The sequence below is a fragment of the Hemibagrus wyckioides genome, linkage group LG26 (assembly GCF_019097595.1).
Source record: "Hemibagrus wyckioides isolate EC202008001 linkage group LG26, SWU_Hwy_1.0, whole genome shotgun sequence".
In the NCBI taxonomy this organism is placed as follows: domain Eukaryota; kingdom Metazoa; phylum Chordata; class Actinopteri; order Siluriformes; family Bagridae; genus Hemibagrus; species Hemibagrus wyckioides.
The window spans coordinates 6,646,243-6,671,282 of NC_080735.1; the positions used below are offsets into that span (position 1 = coordinate 6,646,243).

At 36.7% G+C, this 25,040-nt stretch overlaps 1 protein-coding gene and 1 non-coding gene across 2 annotated transcripts; both read left to right on the forward strand.

Moving 5' to 3' along the window:
• The first annotated feature begins 2,380 nt into the window (after positions 1-2,380).
• Positions 2,381-24,429, forward strand: kpnb3 (karyopherin (importin) beta 3). The gene is made up of 26 exons (XM_058379964.1): positions 2,381-2,539; positions 5,780-5,860; positions 7,477-7,669; positions 7,764-7,866; positions 7,985-8,081; positions 8,360-8,464; positions 8,702-8,824; positions 10,004-10,124; positions 10,483-10,570; positions 12,498-12,604; positions 13,631-13,755; positions 13,917-14,006; positions 14,551-14,724; positions 15,123-15,341; positions 15,535-15,618; positions 16,882-17,014; positions 18,754-18,875; positions 21,113-21,209; positions 21,320-21,492; positions 21,664-21,775; positions 21,854-21,909; positions 22,007-22,129; positions 22,447-22,666; positions 23,259-23,487; positions 23,610-23,751; positions 23,858-24,429. The coding sequence occupies exons 1-26, from the start codon at positions 2,396-2,398 to the stop codon at positions 23,942-23,944; spliced, it is 3,348 nt and encodes a 1,115-aa protein (XP_058235947.1). The 5' UTR covers positions 2,381-2,395; the 3' UTR covers positions 23,945-24,429.
• On the forward strand, positions 8,910-9,046 carry LOC131347286 (small nucleolar RNA SNORA84). The gene has a single exon (XR_009203746.1). It is a non-coding gene; the product is annotated as a small nucleolar RNA SNORA84 (small nucleolar RNA).
• Positions 24,430-25,040: the final 611 nt, after the last annotated feature.

Here is a 25,040-nt window from a genome sequence, read left to right on the forward strand (position 1 = left end):
TGCACTTTCTCCAGACCTGAATCCCATAGAAAACCTATGGGATCAGCTGAGTCGCTGTGTAGAGGCTCGTAACCCTGCACCCCAGAACCTCAATGACCTGAGGGCCGCCCTTCAAGAAGAGTGGAATGCCATGCCTCAGCAGACAATAAGTCGACTCGTGAACAGCATGAGACGTCGTTTTCGAGCTGTAATTGATGGTCAAGGGCACATGACAAATTATTGAGACATTTTTTGTTGTGGTATACCCACCACTGTTGTTGGCTTTTGTTTCAATAAATTGTTTGAGATGAGGAAATCACCATTGCATGCTTCTACTTAAATGTTCTACTTTCATGATATAATATCAGCGTGAGCACTGTAGCGTGAACATTTTCCATTTTCCATAAATTTCACCCAAAAGCCAAATATCCTTAAATTTCTGTGAGTACTGTATATACAAGTCTGTGTAATAGAACATTTCTTTAACTCAAAACATGAAAGTAAAGTTAATAATATAACTACAACTACAAAATCTTCAGTTTTACTCAAATTAATTGATGCAAAAATGAATACACAAGAAAAACTACATCTAGTATTTTGTATGGCCTCCATGATTTTTAAGGGCAGCACCAAGCCTTCTATGCATGGAATGAACAAGTTGGTGACATATTGCAACATCTATCTATTTTCATTCTTCAAGAATGACCTCTTTCAGAGCCTGGATGCTGGATGGAGTGTGATGCTCAACTTGTCTGTTCAGAATTTGCCATAGGTTTTCAATTGGGTTCAGATCAGGAGACACTCTTCTCATCTTGACCACTGAATCGCTTTTACCCTGTTCTTCTTCAGAAATGCAACAGTGGCCTTAGATGTGTGTTTTGGATGATTGTCATCCAAAACACACCATGGAAAAGTGATGGTAGCATCTTCTCTTTCAATATAGAGCAGTACATCTGTGAATTCATGATACCATCAATGAAATGCAGCTCCCCAACACCAGCAGCACTCATGCAGCCCCACATAAAGACACTGCCACCAGCATGTTTCACTGTAGGCACCCTGCATTTTTCTTTGTACTCCTCACCTTTACGACGCAATACATTTAGCCATTATATAGAGTCCCAGTAGTCTTCATCTTTTTCAGCATGGGCCGTAGCAAACACTAGACAGGCTTTTTTGTGCATGGGCTTTAGGATAGGCTTCCTTCATGGACGACACCCATGCATGCCATTCCTCTGCAGTGTATGCCATATTATGTCATGGGGAAACAGTTACCTCAGTCTGGCTTTCTACTTCTTTAGCTAACTGCAGAAAACTTGCATGGCGATTTTTATTCAACCCTTCTCATATGAAGACGTTAAATATTTGTATCACTTTTGCTACAGTATTCTGACTGAGAAGTAAAGCTTTGCTGATCTTCTTGTAGCCTTCACCTTTCTTGTGTAAAGAAATTATTTTCTTTTATATATAGTTGCACAGGTGAGACATGGGGGTGGATGCTTTGCAATATAATGGCATTCCCTCGGCCCAAGGACTACCTACTGAACCATTCTTTAAGAGCATGTGAACCCAATGGTTCAAACATTGTACCCTAAAAGTGGCGCCATGTATCAGGATGATAATGCACCAGTAGGCACAGCATGACTGGTGACAGAGTTGTTTGATGAAGATCTCCCATGACCTGCATAGTCACCACATCGGAATATTATTGAGCCACTTGGTGGTGTTTTTGGAGGAGCAAGTCAGAAAACATTTTATCATCACATAATAAACTGGCCGCACAATCTCTCTAGCCTTTGTGCGGGACTTGCATCCATCATTCCCAAGATGAATCGATGCTGTACTGACCACAGAAGGAGCCATACCAATACATTATTGTGGTCTAAAACCGTGTTTTTCAGTTTCATTGAATAGCATAATAGTATTTAATAATATTTCAGTTTCACACTAATTAAACCAATACCCTGCACTGCATTTCACTGTGCAATACTATTTATATGTACTGCTTTTTTATTACTGGCATACAGACAATAATTGTGAAAATAGTTTCAGCATAAAAATCATAAGAACAATGAAATTCCACTCTTACAGTTTATTTTACAAGAGACATTCTAATTTGTATGAAGAGTGTTCCCTAACAAACATCAACTGAAGCTATTGACCTGTATCTACGTGATTATACACAATGACCCAGTCATCTATTATCTTACCTTCAATATTGCGTGTGTGTGTGTGTGTGTGTGTATTTTGAAGCCTTTCCCAGCTTTCTAAAAGGAGCTTTGTCATTATTCTTACACACATTCATAGATGAACGTCATTAACATTTGCTTGTGGAATTTTCTGTTAAGTTAAAAGAGTACGTCCTTCGACACAACTTCCTGTTACCCGGAAGGAAAACCCGATAAGGCGGCAAAACATGACAGAAACCGGGTTTATTTTGGCTCCTCCTTCATCAGCTGGTTTCTTTCTGGATCCTACTGCAATGGCGGAGCAGCAGCAATTTTACCTCTTACTGGGGAACCTTATGAGCCCTGATAATAATGTCAGGAAACAATCCGAGGTATGTACAGCCCTTTCTAAACCAGTGTGTGTTTTGAATGATAATTTCAGGGCTCTGTTAGTCTAGCCGGTTTGCCGGGAGCTTTATTGCTCAGTGCGGGTCAGTCCACGTGTGACGGGGCAAGTTTTCGGGATATCCGCTAAGCTAAAGCGGATAAATCACTGGTCATTTAGCTAGCTATATATCTAAAGCCCCTAATTATGATCGACTTCTTAATTGCGTGGCAGTTTGATAACTTAACGTCAAATTCCAGTTTCATGTATTAACACTTGCTTAATGATTGTTTCCACTAAAGTTATCTCGCAGTACCGTAGTTTTGACGCTGTAAGACATTTACACGAGACACGATTGTTAAACCGCTGCCACTTCACCATTATAGACTATATTTCTAAATCTTCGTAACATTTGGTCGTTTGGCCAGTAGTTACCTAACCCCGCAGTAAACGCTTGTAACCAGTCAGCCAATAGACACACGTTATCTATTGTGTTGGACGATTTACTTGTTGGCTAGCTTGTTAGCCCGTTAGCACACTGAAAAATTGTATGCCAGTGTAGTTGTACAGAATTGTGACTTGAGCAGTCAGCAGGGACACGTATAACGAGCTGCTTAAAATTTCCAGACTCCTCGGAGTCCAGCAGTAACTGTTAAAGAGCGTTAACCGTGTGTGAGCAGGCCTTGGTCCTTTATGTATTGCTATGAAATAGAAAACAGAGCTAATGACTAGCCGCTTCGCCTGAACAGTTTGGTCCTGATTGAGGCGATGGTGCAGACATCTAGCGTCCATTCCATCTGCAGATCAGCGTGGTTAAATATCCAATGACCGGACTAAATGTTTCCATTTATATACCAGTAATTACGTACGTTCCACATTTCAGTGCTTGTCTTTGGAAACAAACTTTTCGCACATTAGCTAAACTTTTTTTTGTTTGTTTTTACTATTGACCATTCAACGAGACATGACTTCATTAAAAGGACTGGTCATGTAGGTAGATGATCTCAGGAGTCATTTAGGTAAGGAGACACTGTCCATACAGCGGACGAATGCATCGTTTTATTTATTAATTAACTGTTGAATTATTTGCTCGTCTTTTCTTGTTGACGATTTAAACATTAAGCTATAGATACTGTCTGATCATAAATTATAACTATTCCAGGTAATGTGAAAGGGTTTTTTCTGCTGTGGGATTTTTTACTAATCTCGGACATGTCCTGGGCTCTGTGATGGTCAGTGGTTTCCCGCCTCAGCTCAGGGCTCTGTGACCGGATGAAGAGGAATGAATGATGTCCTCAGTTTCATTCTGAACACGGTAGTGTAGGTTGTACTAAAGCGGCAAAATCTCATTACAATTTACGAAAAGATTTTTGGATTCTGATTAATTTGGGTTAATTAATTATTAATCATTATTGGTGTTTCAAGCCAATTGTGAATTTGCCACAATAAATTGGATAATTACTAAAAGGCTCCCTCCATTGCATGACTTGGTATCACCCAAGCTAATGCCTCACAACACAGTGCATGATTACTGGTGTGTGACTGGGAGAGCACTGGTAGCTCTGATAAGTGCTGCACAGCAGACTATTTTGCATTGTTGAACAGAGAGGCAGTGGAAAAACAGCAATGTAGTTGGAAGGAGGTAGGATAATATGGAGTAATTAAGCTAACAATGCTCCACATACATTGTACCTTGCTATTAATTCATTGCAGTTTAACTATCAGTATGTTAGCCTTGATCTGTTGGCTAAATTAAATTTGAATAGTTCCCATTAACAAAAACAAGGCTGTTCACACTGGACTTGTCATTGTCTTCTATTGACAAACGAACCGGTTTAATTTTGTTAATTTGAACATTGTGAGGTAACTTGAAGCTCTGATGGAATTATCGCACATGTGACTTGCTCTCTTATGCTTTCATTGCTTTTACTCGTCTTCCACTTGTTCTGATCTCAAGTCTACATTTACATGGGCAGCATTTGGCAGGTGCCCTTATACAGAGCTACTTGCATTTCTCTCTTATACAACTGAGTAGTTAAGGGTTAAGGCCCTTGCTCAGGGGCCCCGCAGTAGCAGCTTGGTTGTGTTCGCAACCTTCCCATCAGTATTCCAACACCTTAACCACTGAGCTAGCCCTTCCTTTTTCATAATTCTGCAGAGAACAGCTAACTGTGTTGCGATGTTCCCTGGCCTGTATTGCAGTGGCATGTTAAAATCTCATAATAAATGATGTCTAACTTTTAATGATTTACGTGTGCATTCATTTGGACTCTTATTGTTTCCTGTATAATTGTTTCATTAAAACAAATCATTTGGTCATAAATGCTTGTGGATAATAGATAGATGAGACAGACAGACAGATGGATGGGCAGATGGAAAGATGGATAAGTAGTTTTAGCCAGTGTGCTTATCCAAACTGTTGCATTACGATATACAGTAGATACACCGTAGCACTGGTCATAAATGTACCTGTCTGGTCATTGCACCAGCATTCATACAGTGTTAATTTGTGTGAATTTTATGATACATTGAATTATTTTTGTTAACGGCATGTTTTGTTAACCATGTTTATGATGACACAGCAATAACATTTAAAAATGCATGTTTACATCCATTTGCTTTGTTGGGCATCTTTTCTAAAAATTCTATGCCTGGTAAATAAGTGTGTTCTTGCTGGCTCCATCTAAATCTAGTTATTGATTGCAGCTGGCTCTGTTTTCACACAACACCATCACTGACAACAATCAACAAATTTGATGTAGTTTTCAGACTTCATATTGACTTCTTGAAAGCTCCCACCAAAACAAAATCCTTTTTCAAAGCAGTTACTAAATAAGGTTTCACTGTGCAGAATTAATTCCATGACTGTTTAGGCATGTGCCTCAAGGCTCTGGTGCTGAGCCTGAAATTACTATACGTTAGAGGTGTATCTACACTAATACTATGTATTGTACTTTGTAGCACCTCAAAACTTCCTTCCACCCAATGTTGCCCTCTCGATTCCTGGTTACAGATAGTAGTGACAGTGGATGGAGGTGTAAATTTAACTTGACAGGGAAAACTGTTCGGTTTAGTTCACAGGGTTCCATATGAGGGTGCATTGTCCCAATGATGTCAGTATTTCAATGATTATTGCTGTAAATTAGTTTTGGGATGTGTTTGCTGCATTCTAATGTGTTTGTAGCTTCATGTCTTTCAGATATCCTTCATATCAAATTTTGAATGACCAATTTTTTTTTAATTGTAGGAAACCTATGACACCATCCCTGGATCAACAAAAATAAGTTTCTTGCTGCAGGCCATTCGTGATGCGTCTGCTGCTGAGGAGGTGTGTAAAATTTCAACTATGCTTGGACCATAATTTGCAGTGGCGGTGTGACCCCCCCCAGGTTCACTTGAGTAGCTTATATTTTGTTATATTTTTATTATCAGTTTTAAGCTCATGTAAGGAGATTTATTTACACACTTTCTTCCCATGTTTGATGCAAGATTGCTTGAATGTAACAGAATGATGCAGTCCAGTAACACAATTTACGTTTATGGCATTTGGCAGATGCCATTGTCCAGAGTTATTTAAAAGAAGTGCTTTGACTTGCTGGTTATCTGTTCTAAAATCTACTATACAGAAAGTCATTCTGTCCCAAATAACAAACAGGGCTCCAGTGAAACTGCTTCTTTCCATCTGTGTTTTCTGTTCTTAATCAGTCTCACAAGGCAGCACCATTTTTTTTTTTTTTTTTTTTTTAAACAGAAACATTGTGTTCCTGGTTCCTGCACTGTAAACTTTAAATTCCAGGCATTCATGAATCCCCTGGGTTGAGGCAAATTTAAAGCTATTGTAATTCTGACCAATCAATTTTCCACCATCTTCCAATCAGGATGTAATGTCTGTATCTCAGTAATGACTTTGCACACTGACACACAACTTGGTAGGCAACTTCAGAACCATGACCTGAGGCTATGCAACAGCTTTTGTGAAAGCACAACCCACCGTTCAAAAGCTATAATAACATGCCAAAGACGCTTCCATCTAAGTGCCATTTTTGCTGCTACTCCTCCAAATTTTGGCCAGAAGTTTTCTAAAGTTGATATTCCAAGTGCTTTCCTTAACAAACCTGACTGCAAAGCTGCCAAACAAATCATTAGTCTGTATCTCATCAATGACCTTGCACACTGACACAAATCTTGGTAGACCATGACCTGAGGCTATGCAATAGTAGTGATCATGACCATAGTTCAAAGTCCCAGCCCACCCTGCTGCCACATTGTTCACCCTGACCTTTTTTCCTACAGTCAATGAAATTCACCTCTGTCTGCAGTCAAAACATACACATCATGAGTGAAACTACAAATCACTCTTGAATTCTTGTTTAGTAATGGCACTGCTTTCCTTTGATTGTTCAGGCAGCATTTCTAGCATGTGTGAAAATGCGGTCTGCAGTTTTAAGATTCATTAATATTGTTACTATATCATTGGTATTTTTTATATCCCAAATAGTTTTAATTGGTTTAATGCACCTTGAATTGCATGCATCAGCTATTTGTACCTCCACTGTAATATAAATTACAACTGCCTTTTAAGATTTCTGTTCAATGGCTTATATTTTTGCTTTTGGATGGTTGTTGTGTTGTCTCAGGTGTGTTGAATGTATGATGCTTTGACCAAACACCAAAAAAATTCCTAATAGATGGAAATGTACTTGGTGAATAAAATGAGAATTCTGATCTGTTTTGCTAGTTAAAAGCAGCTCTTTTGCTAGTGGCCTTTTTAAACAATATATTAGCATTTGTGTAGGCTTGTATTATATTTTAATTTGTATGTTAAAAAACAGCTTTCTAGCCGGGCATAATCCCAACTAATTAGTGATTTGAATTATTTGTTTCAGAACCTGGAAGGTATTTTAAGGTTTAATCTTGTTCTTCATGATTATGATTCCTATACAGGTTAGGCAGATGGCAGCTGTCCTGCTACGGCGTTTGTTGTCCTCATCCTTCGAAGAAGTCTACCCAAGCCTGCCAATAGACCTTCAGACTGCCGTTAAAACAGAGCTGCTTGCCAGCATCCAGCTGGATGGATCCTCTAGTATCCGTAAAAAGATTTGTGATGTAGCTGCTGAGCTGGCCCGCAATCTTCTTGGTTAGATGGACCTTTTCTATTTAATAATACTTTTAATTTTGTTGCATTTGTTTTGTCCCATGCTGACTTAAGACTGTATCTATCATTCTTAAAGATGATGATGGAAACAACCAGTGGCCAGAAATTCTCAAATTTCTGTTTGACTCGGTGAACTCTCAAAATGTTCATCTACGAGAGGCAGCTCTACACATTTTCTGGTGAGATGTTTTCACCACTTGGGTCTATCAACTACCTCAATGTCATATATGTATGTGTGTGTATGTATATATTCCTATTTAATTGTCTAATTGTTTAATCACACCTTTTCTTGCACAGGAATTTTCCAGGTATATTTGGCAACCAGCAGCAACACTATATGGAGGTTATAAAACGCATGTTGGTGCAGTGCATGCAAGATCATGAAAACTCACAGGTGAGAAACACCATGTCACCATGAGAAGTTATTTAACATGATGTAACAAGTTTGTTATTAATAGCAATTGGGATGTCTGAAGCTTTTCATTGCTTTATGATCTTTTTATTTGTCTTTGTGATTTTACTCCTCTGTTTCTCTTTAATCTCTTTTGGTCTTCCCCATTTTGAGCTTTTTTTCAAAGGCTTGTGTTATAAGAATCTTTTAGAGTTTTGCTGATGTATAGTTGTGCATAATACAAATGGTTCTATTTTATTGGCTTTTAATCTGCCTTTTAGATACGCATGCTTGCAGCACGTGCAACTGCCTCCTTCATTCTCTCCAACGAGAGCAACACGGCAATTCTTAAACATTTCTCTGATCTTCTGCCTGGAATACTACAGGTGAGCAGTCACAGCAAGCTTCAAATGAATTTGATTAGGTTGTTGCCTTTCATAGCCATTTTTTCTTGTGTGTAAAATATAGCATCTGGTGTTTTAGGTTTAACGCTGTAGTTCTTCGACCATGATAAAGCACGATTCAGAGATTTTGCACAACACATTTAACATTTTGTTTAAACCTGATTAGAAGTTTTTTAATAGATAGTAAAATGCTTTTAATTATTTAATGCTATAATCCAGGCAGTCAATGAGTCCTGTTACCAAGGAGATGATTCTGTGCTAAAGTCACTAGTCGAAATCGCTGATACCGCCCCTAAATACCTGAGACCGAACTTGGAGGCTACATTACAACTCTGTCTGAAGGTATACATGTTGAATCTTTGACTTGATCTTATATTGTTTTTTATGGCTATATAAAGAAATCCTTTAGTCTTTTTTTTTTTTTTATGCCTGGTGGTTCCTTGAGGCCGCTCATCCGTGCTGTTCATCGAGGTTGTATTTCACAGGCAAATAATAACTTCTTCAGTTTAATGCTTGGGAGTTGCTTACCTCTGTGACTTCCAAAGCCCGACTGGAGAAACATTCACTGCTCCCTATTAACACCACCTTTGTCTTATCGAATCTCCCTTCAGATTTTATTAGAATATGCAGAAAATGTACATCTACAATGGATTTTAAATGTCTACTGAACCCTGTTAAAATGCCAAGTTTTATGATGTAAAAAACTAAACCAAATATATATATTTAATTATATATAAATGATAGAACTTTTTCCACTCTCAATTTATCGAAATTCTTATAAATAAAAATGTGAATTTGTGTGAAAAAAACCCAGGAACCCTGTGCAAACCCCAACCCTGTTGCCCCATGCATATCTTTTGGAAAAGATGGAATTTTACATGATTCTCTCATTTTGCCACATGGGTGATTTGGGGTTATTTTAGTTTGTATATTTTTTTTGTGAGAAATCTTTCCTACCCCATAGCCCAGGGATGCCGAGAATAATAAGTACTTCTCATATTCCTGCAGTTCCTTTAATATTGCTGTAGGTCTCTTGGCAACCTCCATGAAAAAAGTTTTTCCCTTTATAACTTCTGGATATACGTCCTGTTCTTGGTGATACCACTGTGCTGCTACATTTTCTGTTTTTGATGACCTCTGCTTCCATGGTGCATTTAAAGTTTTGGAAATTATCTTAAACTTGTTCCTTAATCAATACGAAATGCACGATTTACCGTGCATACTTCTTAAACTCTTCACTGATCATGGCTTCACCAGTTGGATAAAACCAAGATGAGAAGAAAATCATTTTATTAAAAGCTGTATGATCAATGCTTTTACTGTGATTGATTCATTTTCATATCCCCAATTGTAAAAGGGTGTGCACACTTGTGCAGCTTTAAATGTTTGTCTTCACTTCATTTTTATTTAATTTCACACTGAGCGTGGAAATTAAATGGAAATACTTGGTTTATTTCATGTTTTAAGTAGATGATGAAGGAAATATTTTAAAGTTTTTTTTTCTTTTTTTTGTGCCTTTAGCTGTGTGCAGACACAAATTTAACAAACATGCAACGGCAGCTGGCACTTGAAGTTATTGTAACACTCTCTGAAACTGCTGCTGCCATGTTGAGGAAACACACCGCCATTGTGGCTCAGAGTGGTAATGGACAAAATGCTGTATTATTAATATGAAGGGTGGGAAAACCTATGAACATGACCTCAATAACTAGGTTGAGTAAATCTCTGCAGACATTTGCAGACTCTTATGATACACACATTAAAGAATGCTGAATATTTAGTATTTTGTATTTAAAGTTTATTTTTAGATTCAGTGTTTTTGTATTGACTTATTGTGCATGCAAGTATACCCATATAAATATACACAGTCTAATTTTGAAGTTCGTGTTTCTGCCGTATTTATAGTTCATCGAGGTCAGTACAGCAAAAATTTAAATGAAAGATTATGCAAGTAATGCATTTCTAATGGGTAAAGGATTAAAAATAATTGTTTCCTTCAGTGCCACAGATGTTGTCTATGATGGTGGACTTGGAGGAGGATGAGGAGTGGGCAATGGCAGATGAATTAGAAGATGATGATTTTGACAGGTAAAAAGAATTCGCAGTGGCTGCCATTTTTAGGTTGGAGAGAGTTGAAATCTTTAGGCTTGAAGGTTTTTTTTGTTTTGGGTATATTCATGAGTATGCTATAAAAATGAGTGTGTGTACATTGTGTGTGTGTATATTATATATATATATATATATATATATATATATATATATACACATACATACATATATATATATATATATATATATATATATATATATATATATATATATATATATATATATATATACATACACACACACACACACACACACACACACACACACACTAATCACAAAAAGTTAAGGATATTCAGCTTTTAATTGAAATTTCAGGATGCACTTAAAATGCACTATAACCTTTACTGGTGAACTTAATTTGACCTTCTCCTTATCTTCATTTTTTGTTGTGGTATACTCACCATTGTTGTTGGCTTTTGTTTCAATAAATTTTGAGATGAGGAAATCACCATTGCATGCTTCTACTTAAATGCCCTACTTTCATGATGTAATATCACTGTAGCGTGAACTTTTTACATTTTCCATAAATTTCACCCAAAAGCCAAATATCCTAACTTTTTGTGAGGGGTGTGTGTGTGTGTGTGTGTGTGTGTGTGTGTGTGTGTGTACATATATGTATGTATGTGCCTTGTGGCTTGACTGATGGGTACAAATGTGGCCATATCAATACCTCAGAGTTCAACTTTGTTGAGTCATGTTTTTTTTTATACCCCAGTCATTGAGAATGTATATTAATGAGTATTCTGGAAAAGAATGTGAGAATGTTCTTACAGTTTAAAGTCTTTTTCATGTTGTAAATAGACATTAGATAGACAGGCCAAATTTGAGTTTTAGAATCTTTAGATGACTGGTTGTTACAAATCAAAATAAATGTTTAATCATTTTCATAATCAGCTTTCTTGCCAAACAACTCTTTTTGAAACCATCCTGTAAAATGTACTTAAACACAAGTTTTTGTTTTTTTTTCTTCTCACTTTTAGGTCCACTAAAGTCCACTTTCAGAAACCTAAGAATATAAAAGAAGCTTGTTTTGCAAAGAACAGTGAACCATGACTGTAAATTTTGACATTAAATAGAGATTTGATTGATCCTTATATTCAGACAATGAAGAAATCTTAATTCTAGGCATGGTACTTATTCTGAAACCCATGTTTTTGTACTTAATTACTTAAATCAAACATTGTTTGGTGTAAAATATATAAAATATTTCATTTGAATTTGGCTTCCAGATCCCCAAAGTAGATTTTGTGCTGAGTATGGCTTAAATGAACTCCATCACTGATTTATGCAGCTATTGCTTATCCTGTGTACTACAGATATCCTCTTGCATTACATGAGACATATGTCTGTCTCCCTTATCAGTCAGAAAGAACATCAAATGAGCAATTTGATATTAGCTTGTTGTACATAACCAAGATATGCAAAGACACTATACAAAGATTTTGTAATAAAATTATTCTAATTTTCACTGCTGGCATGTGTCTTTTAAATAGTGAATTGCTATAGTGATGACCTTTTATGAAGTAGATTGTTGTACTGTGATGGACTAAAACCATAACACTGAATGACTTGGGAAGTTCTGAGCTATGGTATATTCTGATATTCTTCATTATCTTTCTGTTCTGTGCATCTGTGATGCCACATGTATCCCTTCATTTAATGTTTGTCCTACTAAATGCTTCCTATATGTTAACATTAACTAAATATTGTTAAAAATGGTGTTAAATATTAACACCATTTCTACTGGGTCAGTTTTTTTCCCTATAGGTTACTAAACACAAGGATATTTTCCTAGGGTAGTTTTAAGGATCTGGGGCAAAGGTTTTATCTCTTGTCTGCAGATTGTGTTTTAAAGTGGTGTTCATAATGGTTTTTATTTGGCTTCATTTTTGTTTTTTCTTTCCAGTAATGCTGTGGCGGGCGAGAGTGCCCTGGACAGAATTGCCTGTGGCCTTGGAGGCAAAATTGTGCTTCCCATGATTAAGCAACACATTATGCAGATGCTGCAGAACCGTAAGTGCATACAGACACACTTCAGAATTTTTAGGGGTCCAAGAATTACCTGTTCTGATTGGCTGTTGTCTTTGTAGGGCTTCATTTGCTTGGACCCCTACAGTTTTTAATCTGAATTCTTCTTTAGATAGTTAAGTACTCCCCCTTGAGGATTTGGCAAGGATGAGTTCAGCATTGTAGAAAGTACCGCCAAATTAAGGACTTTTTACATTGTTATTGCCAGTCGAAAGCCTGCATTTAATTCTGGGTGGAGGAACATTTAACACGTAATTTAGAAGCAAGCTTAGACTGGTCACACACTGTATTTCCTAATCATGGTAGTTACAACCGCCAATATGCAGAAAGAACTGTAACTCTGGGTTTACGAATTTACAGGGAGCATAAATATGCAGGATTAATTGTTAGCCCTGGGTGAATTATGTGCATCACCCACAGAATGTTTTCAAGTGCAAAAAACTCTTAATATGCAGAAATCTTCTGTTTGGCTGAGATGATGCTCTGACCAAACCTCAAAGTTTAGCAAAGTTGACCCTAAAAATATCAAAACCAGCAGTGAGGTCATATCGCTGCAACATTTCAGCTTATTTCTGCAAAATTTAGATTTATGTATACAAGTATGTGACTTGGGGGTAGTCTGTCAGTTTTAGTAATCTGAAAAATTCATCTATTATAATTAGCTTTCAGCAGGTATTTGATGAAAGCTTTCACAACCTGTAATCTCTTAGAAGTTGATGCCTTACTGAATTTTAAGTGTCTTTATACTACAAAGATGCATCTATTAAAAATTCTCTATTTGCATAATGCTAAGTAGCCTACTGTCTGTCACTGGTTGGAGCCATTTTATGCACCAGGTTGCACACTATGCATTTTATGTGGCTAGGACAACTTACTCTTTAGCACTTTGCTTGGTGTTTTATGTAGCACCATGGTCCTGGAGAAACATTATTTCACTATGTATTGGTTAACATGACAATAAAAGCTTCTTGACTTGACTAAACCTTAATCCTTGTTTTGTTGTTGGCACAGCGGATTGGAGGTACAGACATGCTGGGCTTATGGCGCTTTCTGCTATTGGTGAAGGCTGTCATCAACAAATGGAGTCAATTCTGAATGAAATTGTCAGTTTTGTTCTTCTGTTCTGTCAAGATCCTGTGAGTACTCAACTTATTTACACTGAACACCTGAGTTATGTTTAGATGCCATTCATAAACATTAGTTTCATCACTGTCCATGGATGTGCTTAATGTTATTTTGCTACACTGTGTCATTTCTGCATTATTGACTGTGTATTGTTTCCTTTTATTATTTTCAGCATCCCAGAGTTCGATATGCAGCCTGTAATGCCATTGGTCAGATGGCCACAGATTTTGCTCCTACTTTCCAAAAGAAATTCCATGACAAGGTATTGTTTTTCACAACACAGGACTTCACCCTGAACGTATTATATAGTAATTGAAAATTTTAATAGTAATTAAACTTGCCTGAAATTTAAGGCTGAAATTACTGTGTGGAAAGTGCTGTAACATTTTCGATCCAATTATAGCATCAAGACAGTGAGTACAGTTTAGTTGATTAATACAACACCTTATACAAGATGAGACCCCATTCCTTTGAGAAATCTTTTTAGTCAGCCTTTGTTCTGGTCTGTTTTTTTTTTTTTTTATAGCCTAAGAATATCTGGATTTTAAAGTGTTTTGTCACATGCTAATGTAAAAATATTGTTCTTTATTTAAAAAAATTAAGGACAATTTTTTTTAGTTTTTGGGATGTGACTTGGATGGAAATTGCTTTATAAATGTGAGTGTTGAGGCTTTTCAAAAACAACCCAATCGTTTTAAATATTTATTGTACAATTCAAGGTTTTTTTGTTTTTTTTTGTGATTCCTTAATATGAACTGTACTACCAGATCAAATGTTCTGAGTATGCTCACTTTTTTTTGTTATAGGTCATCTCTGCCCTTCTCCAGACTATGGAGGACCAGTCGAACCCGCGCGTTCAGGCTCATGCTGCAGCAGCTTTAATTAACTTCACTGAGGACTGCCCCAAAGCTCTCCTCATTCCCTACCTGGATAATCTAGTTCAGCACCTCCATGTCATCATGGTGGCCAAGCTCCAGGAGGTCTGTTAAGAGAAGTCAGCATCAATTGTTACAATTTAATTGTGCTTTTGTTCTGGTATTTAGCATGTCACTGTTACCACAATTAACTGAACTACCCAGCTACCTAATTACCAAACATTCCTTTGCTAATTAAGAAGAGTTGCATGTGTGCTGCTATTACCCTCATTTGCTAGCCACCTAACTACCATTAGGGCAATTATGTTGGGTAATTTGCTAGTGTTGCTGTGATTGGATGGGGGAGAAAGCATACACTCTCTCCCCTGTCAGAGAGAATGGCCAATTTTGCAGTTTTGTGGGATTGGATGGGTTTTTGTTTTTAAAGTGGCCAACTTCACTGGTTTTCCAGTATAAGTAAAGTATAAGATTCAGTAAAGATATATTTTTTCTGGTATTTTCAGCTCATTCAGAAAGGTACCAAGCTGGTGCTGGAACAGGTGGTGACCTCCATTGCATCTGTGGCTGACACAGCAGAGGAGAGGTTTGTTCCTTACTATGATCTTTTCATGCCCTCCCTTAAACACATCGTAGAGAATGCTGTACAGAAGGAGCTTCGTCTGCTAAGAGGCAAAACCATCGAGTGCATCAGTCTAATTGGTCTCGCTGTGGGCAAGGAGAAGGTTAGTATGAGGTGCACACATCTCTTGTACACTGGTACTGTCTTCTGCTGCTGACAGTAATTCAAAAGCTTAACAAAAGATTCAGAGAACACTCAGCAACCAAGGAATTTAATTGAAATTGAAGTTTAAGTGCTATGACATTAGTTCTGTAAAGCAAGTATGTTTGAATGACGACTCCTATTTTTTGTTTCAGTTTATGCCTGATGCCTCAGCAGTGATGCAGTTGCTCCTTAAGACACAGACTGACTTTAATGACCTGGAGGATGATGACCCACAGGTGAGTGTTGCTAGGAAATTTCAAGTAAGCTTAGTTTGAATATTATGATTCACATAAAGATGCTTTTCAGCGAGTGCTCATTATATATACACAACCTGTATGGGCAAAAATTTGTGTGGTCAAAAACAAGTAGTTCCTCCACAAGCTGTAGCCACAAAATTGGAAGTAAAGAACTGATTTCTCACATTAGTGTATATATTATTTCTCTCACACATTACAGAATAGTGAAATTATTTGTGTATATATCCCAGCTTGTTAGGAAGTTGTTGGTGCCGGGTCAGCGACAATCTAGTGCCCCTAGGGCAGAGACGGTTTTGGACCTTGCTCAACATGTCTATAATCTAATCTAATTTCTTTCCTGAATGGTATACACTGATCAGCCATAACCTTAAAAGCAAATGCCTAATATGCATTATTCTCACACACCTGAGCTTGTCTGTAGACATTTTTCACTTATAATGAGTTCATCATTGCTAGGAGCAAATACAGGCTGAGTGTTGATGTTTTCAGGTTACTTGTATTACAGAAAGATTCTGTAGTACCTTGTTGTTTTTTGCAAAGCACAATTTACGGTCTGCTTTGCTTTTGATGTGATTGAAATACATCCAGATCATTGTCATTTTATTTAGTCTGTTCATTTGTCATGGCAGACTAGGTTTTTCACAGTATTATGTTGTACTGGCTGTAGGCATTGGAACATGTTTTTAGAGTATGAAAAAAAAGCACAGAGACAAACATTGTTTGTAGCGATACTGCAATGCATGGGCGGAGCAGAGATTGTAAAGACCTACAATCACAAGTTTATCTATTTTAAACATTTAATAATCTAATACAACTCTCTTCCAACTGATTAAGGTAAAAACATTTTGTACCCTTTACATCATTTAAGTAAAGATAAATAGAGCAAAAAAAGATGCAATGTCACATTGTCGAAACAGGGATTTTTGGTAAATGAATGTATGTTTTGATGTGGGGGTTACCACATGATACATTTTAAAGGTGTATATGATTAGTTGTAGCCTAGCATTCCCTGTTTGCTCATGTCTGTGTGGAAGAAGGGTGTTTCACATTTTGTGATTCAAAAGGTGTGCTCACAAGTGCAACATTTGTGACAGACTTCACTGATCCTGTTCTTGTTTCTTTAATTTCCTTTAATATCTTCTCTTTAACTTCATTTTCCCCATATAAAATAGAAATTTGTTTTTGTAATAGTGCCAAAATGACATTGATTCACACTGATGTATGCTGCTTGTTCATCTGCAGATCTCCTACATGATCTCAGCATGGGCCAGGATGTGTAAGATTCTGGGTAAAGAATTTCAGCAGTACCTTCCTGTGGTTATGGGACCACTCATGAAAACTGCTTCCATCAAGCCAGAAGTAGCTCTCTTGGATAGTAAGTCACAATACTTGACTCTTGACTTGGCACCTTTCTGTGCTCTTGTCTTTTTTTAGACTTATTTTGAATTGATACATTTAATCATCTGCACGATAATGTACAAAAAATAGATAATCATAAAGGCATGAGAATTATCTTATATTTTACAATACAGAAAACTGGAGAGACTAAATTTGCTTCTCAGGTGCATGGTGATCCATTTTAATGCTTATTGAGTCCTACCTCTTGTACCACACTAGGTGGTAGCAGCAGCAAATGTGGTAACATACAGAGCACAGAATGTTAAGTGTGTGTATTGCAGTGGTTTGATTTGTGGTGGTCAGGTTTAATGTATTTTTATGTATTTTGTTTGATTTTGTCCATTTATTATAGTTTGGACATGATTTAGAAACACATACATAGGTGTTTGTGAGTTAACTGTAGGACTTTACACTCCCACACACTTTACACCATGGTTTTTGGTCTGAAATGCACAGTCATGGAATTTCATGTAAACCTCCATGGTTGGATTGTGTCAGGACATGGACCTGGGCAACTGTGTAAAACAGTTTCTAAAGCTTTGCATTTTCCCAGGAGCACAGTAATTTTTTAAATGAGAGATTTCGATTCTTGTTTTTTAATACATTTGTAAAAAATGTCTAAAACCTTGTTTTCACTTTCATTATGTCTTATTGTGTAGATCGATGGCCAAAAAGCCATGATACAAGACATCTCAATACAGGCTTCTTGATATTATGGACAACAAATAAAACCACTGCATTTTCAGTAAAATTCCATCTGTCACAACAGCATTTTGTGAGACTCTAAAGGGCCACAATCTGTGTTACTATTTAAAGTAATTTGTAAAAAAATTTTTTTATGTAACACCAGTAATATAAATGTTTCTAGAAATAAAGGGCAGAAACCATTAGTGTGCGCAATTTTGGTTAATACCGTTTATTATACTCATACTTATAACTAATACTTATAATTCTTTTTACATTTTTACAATGCATTCCTTAGCTCACTGGGTTTTGAAAATTACTCACCTGCTTTACGCTTATAGATATGGAAGTGAGGAGTTGAAGTAACCTGCCAGAGTTTACTGCAAAAGAAGATTCAGGTTTAAAAGATGTCATAACATGTTGTTATTAATGCTATTGTAATCATTTTCAGACTCATAAATGTATTTCGAGGAAACATTTTTAATTTGAAAATAAATATATATATATATATATATATATATATATATATATATATATATATATATATATATATATATATATATATATATATATATATATATATATATATAAATAATAATTTGGAATATAGATTTTAACAGTAGTTTGGTAGATTAGGCTAAAGAAAAGTGGAAATAAATGTATTAACCACGGCTCCTACTGCTATGACATCCACCTAGAGTGCTAACTGCACAGATCAGGAAGACAACGGTGATTGTTTTGTATTTTTCCTTATCCAGAATTTAAGCACTTTAAACACTACAACAGTTTTAAATACTGTTGTGTATACATGCGTCAAACAATTCTACGGGTTTGTTATAGTTTCTGGGCAAAACATTACAGCCTCTCCTAGCAATAGCAGTGACTTGTGTAATGAGGGAAATGGCTGGTGCATGAGAACTGGCACGGGACCAAATGGCCTTCAGTTATGGACAGTTAAATAGTTTTTTTGGGAGAGCTTACTGGTAACCTGTTTTACTCCTATATTCATCTTAACGTGTTTTACCCTCTCAGCCCAGGATATGGAGAACATGTCTGAAGATGATGGTTGGGAGTTTGTTAATCTTGGAGACCAACAGAGCTTTGGAATTAAGACTGCTGGATTAGAAGAAAAAGCTACAGCTTGTCAGATGTTGGTATGTTTTGAATTATGATTTATGACCCCCACACTTTCTCATAAAAGTTCAGAAAAGTTTGAGAGATGCGTACATCTTCGAGAGTATTCAAGTCAACAACCAAGAGAATCCATCCTAAGAGTAAAACAGTGGGTTTTTCCCATCAGGTAAACCGTTGGGCTTAAAAACAGAAGGACCAGATTAGTATTTACCCCAAAACAAAAGCAAACCTACAAAGGCCAATTTGTAACTGCATGATAGGAAGAGTATGGAAAAGGGAAAGAATTTTTCATGATCCATAGCTCACTCCCATATCATATGGCACAGGCATGAATGGCTGCCAGTGGGACTGGTTTTGTTGTATTTTTTTTCATGTGCCTGCTGATCAATTCTAAACTGTATAGGGCTGTATTATCTGTTCAGTTAAAAAAAAAAAAAAAAATTGGACAATGATCTGACTAAAAATTGGGTTAAGTTACTTTTGAAGTCAGAGAACTGGAATCTTCTGCAATGGCCTGAAGATTAAATCTGACGTTAATCTAATTGAGCATGCCTTTTAGTATCTGTTGCCCAAAAATGCTTAAAGAACAAATAGGAACCAAAGGCAGCTGAAGTAATGGCTTGGTAAAGCATCACAAGGGACAAAACCTACGGTCTGGTTATCACTGTCCAAATATTTCTGGGCCTGTCTGTAGATGGACAGGGAAGAGAAACTGCAATGAGCACGTAATGAATAGCAAATGGGCTACTGTCCGTTATTAATGAAATTCATGATGGGTATATAGTAAATTTATCAGATTTGGCCAATGAGTGTAGTTGCCTTACCTAATAAGGTGAGAATGAAGTACATTTGTGCATTTTACACTTGTATTTGTGAAAGATTTTAATACAGGTTTATCCCTGTATACGTTATAATTGCAGGTTTTAGTTATTAATGAATTTAGAAATGTTTAACAAAATTAGTTTGAAGCTGGTCCAATGTGCATGAACTCTATATCCACATTTGTCGGTTTATTTTCTTTTACACTCGTGGACAAAATTGTTGGTGCCCTTCAATTTAAGAAAGGAAAAACCCACAATGGTCACTGAAATAACTTAAAACTGATAAAAGTAATAAGAATTTACTGAAAATTGGCAAATAAAAACCAGACATTACTTTTGAATTGTATTTTTAAAAGTATTTAAAAACTAATGAAACTGGACAAAAATGATGGTACCCCTAAAAAAAAAGATTGAAAATAATTTGACCAAAGGGAAATGTTAAACTAAAGTGTGTCCTGTAATCACAGGTGTCTTCAAACTTGTAATCAGTCAGTCTGCCTATGTAAAGGGTGACAAGTAGTTGCTGTGCTGTTTGGTATCATGATGTGCACCACACTGAACACGGAGCATAGGAAGCTAAGGAGAGAGTTGTCTCCGGAGATTAGAAAGTAAATTATAGACAAGCATGTTCAAGGTAAAGGCTATTGGACCATCTCCAAGCAACTTAATGTTCCTGTGACTGCAGCTGCACAAATTATTCAGAAATTTAAGGTCTACAGGACTGTAGCCAACCTCCCTGGACGTGGCTGCAAGAGGAAAATTGATGACAAATTGAAGAAACCGATAATGAGATTGTTAACCAAATAGCTCAGAACAACTTTCTAAGAGATTAGAGGTGAACTCCAAGGTCAAGGTACATCAGTGCCTCAAACAGTGACAGATGGTGTGATCTGACAAAGTGGACTTAATGGAAGATGACCAAGGAGGACTCCATTGTTGAAAGCAAATCATAAAAATGCTTCTGGGAGAATGTGCTTTGGACAGAAGCCTGGAGCTTTTTGGCAAGTTCACAGATGCAAAAATGAACCATACAAAGAAAACGCTGTACCTACTGTGAAACATGGAGAAGGCTTAGTTATGTTCTAGGGCTATTTTGCTGCATCTGACAGAGGGTGTCTTGAATCTGTGCAGGATGCAATGAAATCTCAAGACACTCGAGGCTTTCTGGAGTGAAATGTGCTGCCTAGTGTCAAAAAGCTTGGTCTTAGTCACAGGCCATGGGGCCTCCAACAGTACAATGAGTTCTAAATCCTACTGAACATCTGTGGAAAGAGTTAAATCATGCAGTCTGAAGAAGGCACCCTTCAAACCTGAGACAGCTGGAGCAGTTTGCTCACAAATTAATTCCAATGCAACAATATATCTGTTTTTTGCATATAATCAGCATTCTCTCTCTGTCCTTTTTATTATCTAATTCTTATCCTCTTTGCTTCCAGGTGTGCTATGCAAAGGAGCTTAAGGAAGGTTTTGTGGAGTACACAGAGCAAGTTGTCAAGCTCATGGTTCCTTTGCTTAAATTCTACTTCCATGATGATATCCTTTTTTTCCATCTAAATTGTTCATTGTACTTGTAAGGCACATCTATAGGGTTCGACAGTGTTTACACATACTTTAGCTATTATAATCCTTGACCTGCTTTCCATGTGTGCGAGTAGCTGCAGCTGAGTCCATGCCTTTGTTGTTGGAATGTGCTCGTGTGAGGGGTCCAGAATACCTCACTCAGATGTGGCATTTCATGTGTGATGCTCTCATCAAAGCTATTGGCACTGAGCCAGATTCAGATGTACTGTCAGAAATCATGCATTCATTTGCTAAGGTACTACGTTTTTCTTTCTTTTTTAAAAAAAATCTTTTTCAGTTCATCAGTGTAATTAAGAAATCAGACGGGTTTTATACGTTTGTTATGGCACTCCAAATGTTCATTCTTTTTTTTTTTTTTTTTTTTTTTTTTTTTTTTTTTTTTGTGAACGTGCTCTGTTTCGTTCAGTGCATTGAGTTAATGGGAGATGGCTGTCTAAACAATGAGCACTTTGAGGAGATGGGAGGCATTCTGAAAAGCAAACTGGAGGAGCACTTTAAAAACCAAGAGCTCAGACAAGGTGATACATGATTAAAAACGTTGCTTGTTCTTTCTTAGAATCTTTGAAACAGAGTCAATTCTGTTTTTCTTTTCGTAGCCAAAAGGCAAGATGAAGATTATGATGAGCAAGTTGAAGAAACATTACAAGATGAGGTAAGTGTGCTTTTATACACTTTTGTACATATTTAAGTGATTAATATGCTCGACAAATTCCACCATCATACAATTAACAACATATTTTCTCCCCCAGGATGAGAATGATGTGTACATTCTTACAAAGGTGTCAGACATATTGCATGCAGTGTTCTGCAGTTACAAAGAGAAAGTTCTTACCTGGTTTGAGCAGCTTTTACAGCTTATAGTCAATCTTATAGTAAGTATATTCTGTGATTTTATTTTATTTATTTTGAATTTCAACCAAGTCTTATATTCTTAAGTTCTATAATCTTGTTATTAATGTTGAAGCTGCTAGTCAATAAATATGCAAATGTACAGGCAATCCATAAAAGGTTTAAATGAACAGGATACAAATGGTTAGCTTATTTTCTCACAACTATTAATTGACACTTGAATGTCCTTTAGTATGTATATGTTTATGTATACTTTTGTGCTCAAATGTGTTGTGTACAAAACTTGTCAACACAATAAATGGCCATTGCACAAATGATCAAATCCCTTGCTTTCTTGTAGTGCCCACATAGGCCCTGGGCTGACAGACAATGGGGGCTGTGCATTTTCGATGATGTAATTGAGCACTGCAGTCCTTCTTCATTCAAATATGCGGAGTACTTCTTGCGACCCATGATACAAGCCCTCTGTGACACCAGCCCAGAAGTACGGCAGGCAGCTGCTTATGGGATTGGAGTCATGGCCCAGTTTGGAGGAGAAAGCTACAGGCCCTTTTGCACAGGTGAGTTCTTGTCAGAAGTCCACAAAACATTATTTTAAAAGGTGCTGTGTTGGAAAGTTTAATAAAAGATGGCAGAGTAAACAAAGCATGTGACAGATTTTAATGGCAAAATATTACATATAGAAAGGAATGTATTTACATAAATGGGGGATACCCAAGAGCCCTGAGTGAGAGAGTGCTGAGCAGCACAATACTGACTGCTTATGTTTGTGTAGTAACATAAAAGCAACAGTAGCAAAGGAAAAAGAGGGGTATAATGTCACCATTATACCCCTTTATTACACTTGTAAAAGGTTTCAAAAATGTTCGTTATTATTGCCTAATGGGTATAGACTACCAAAAACTTTCCCTTTTTAAATTAAATATTTAATGCACTTAAATATGCAAAAACTTAGCCCTTAAGTCTGAATACTTTCTGAACCCACTGTCTGTTTTGTTATGCTTAAGATATAGAAAAAAGCTCATTTCCTTGAATAGTAATTTAATATATTGGTACTGCTTGTAATGCTGTACTTATACTGCTTGTGTTCATCATGAATTCATTTAAGATTTAATGGCAAACAATTTAATTTTCTTCTCTATACCTCCTCAGAAGCAATTCCTCTCCTGATTGGAGTGATCCAGGCTGCAGATTCCAGAGCAAAGGAAAATGTTAATGCTACGGAAAACTGTATTTCTGCTGTCGGCAAAGTCATGAAATATCGTCCAGAATGTGTCAATGTTGATGAGATCCTCCCTCACTGGATTTCATGGCTACCACTTAATGAAGATAAAGAAGAGGCTGTTCATACCTTTAATTATCTGTGTGATCTCATTGAAAGGTGAGTCAAATCTTATGGTCCTGTATATTGAGCGGTATTCGATGTTTGACTAATCCTAATCAATTCTCCATTGTTTTGTGTGTATCTTCTTTTTTTTTTTTTTTTTTTATATATATATAAAGCAACAATCCTACTGTTCTTGGACCAGAAAATGCAAACCTTCCCAAGATATTCCTCATAATTGCTGAAGGGGTTGCTAATGAATCTGTTAAAGCTGAAGATCACTGCAGCAAGAGACTGGCAAATGTCATTCGTCAAGTACAAGTGAGTGATAACCTTTTCAATCATGTTGCCATCATTATGAAATTGATTGACTGAATGTAACTGTTGACTCAACATTAGTGTCTGAATATTGTTCTCATCTCTTCAGGTTTCTGGAGGACTTTGGACACAGTGTGTATCAACGCTTAATGAAATGCATCAGAAGGCCATCCAGGATCTCCTAAACACGGCATAAATTCAGGCTTTCCTGGTCCACCTGAGAGAGAGAGGTCTTGATTTCCAACCCCAAATCTCCCTCCCACCCATTGAGTAATAAACTGTAGTATTACTTGATTGTAGGGCTAAGATTCAATATGCCCTCCCCATCCCTAATGGGTGTCGTATTCACTTCTCCCACAGAAAAGGCTTCCTTCTTTATAGAAAAGTCCTTGTGCTCATCAGTGAAAGTGGAGGATACGTTAGATGTTAAAATATAGGAATAGGAAAAATAGCAACTGTTCCACTTGTATTTTGAGTTATTACAATCAACATGTCCCATCGATTGCCTCAACAACATTTTTGCGGCTTTAGTTTAAACATGGATCCCTGTTGACTGTAGTGACTTTACCAGTAGAGGGGAAGGCCAGTTGTTTTTGCATCTATGCAGATGTGATGTAATGGCTAACAGCATATCTTCTGTCCACTCACTCCATGATATACAAATAAAAACATAAGGTATGAGTCTCTGTGATTTTATTTTATTTTTTTAAAGATTCGAAAGGTATACTGATCATCTTAGCTTCTGACATCATTCATCAAGAAATACAGAAAGACTAGCTTTCACTTTAACAATCTTTGTTCTCTGTTGTCAAATACAATTTTTTCAATTTGGTCAATAACTTTGAAACAATAGGTCACTTATGTCCATCAGTCATAAATGACAATGCATAATCCCAGCTCATTATTTGTTAAACTAATTTTTTCTAAAGTTGTTAAGGCCTAAAGAAAGCAGAATATAAATAAAGAATGCAAAGTATTTGATGGCTGAAACTGATTTCACTTTACTGCAGATCTAACAGCATGTACATAACAGAGGCATCTGAAAATGTTTCTTTAAACTAAAGCAGCACTCCACACCAAACACTAATAAAATGCAAATTGTGGAAAAGCTAATTCACTGAAAGGGGAAATGGATCAGCATACCAAAGAAGCATTTATGCTAGTGCTTACTTTGTGTCAATTTGATCTGGGAGAAATTTGACCTGTGAATTCACTAATCTTGCTCTAGGTCTAAGTGAAAACAAGAAGGCAGTACTGCTTGCTGGTTGGTAAAGGCATGGTGGAGATTAAGT

What these genes read in the sequence shown, in the direction of transcription:
- kpnb3 (XM_058379964.1), top strand. Translation starts at nt 2,396, where the DNA reads ATGACAGAAACCGGGTTTATTTTGGCTCCTCCTTCATCAGCTGGTTTC. An exon ending in TCGCTGTGGGCAAGGAGAAG is followed by an intron (nt 15,342 to 15,534) that starts GTTAGTATGAGG and finishes TTTTTGTTTCAG; the next exon opens with TTTATGCCTGATGCCTCAGC. An exon ending in ATGTCATTCGTCAAGTACAA is followed by an intron (nt 23,752 to 23,857) that starts GTGAGTGATAAC and finishes TCATCTCTTCAG; the next exon opens with GTTTCTGGAGGACTTTGGAC.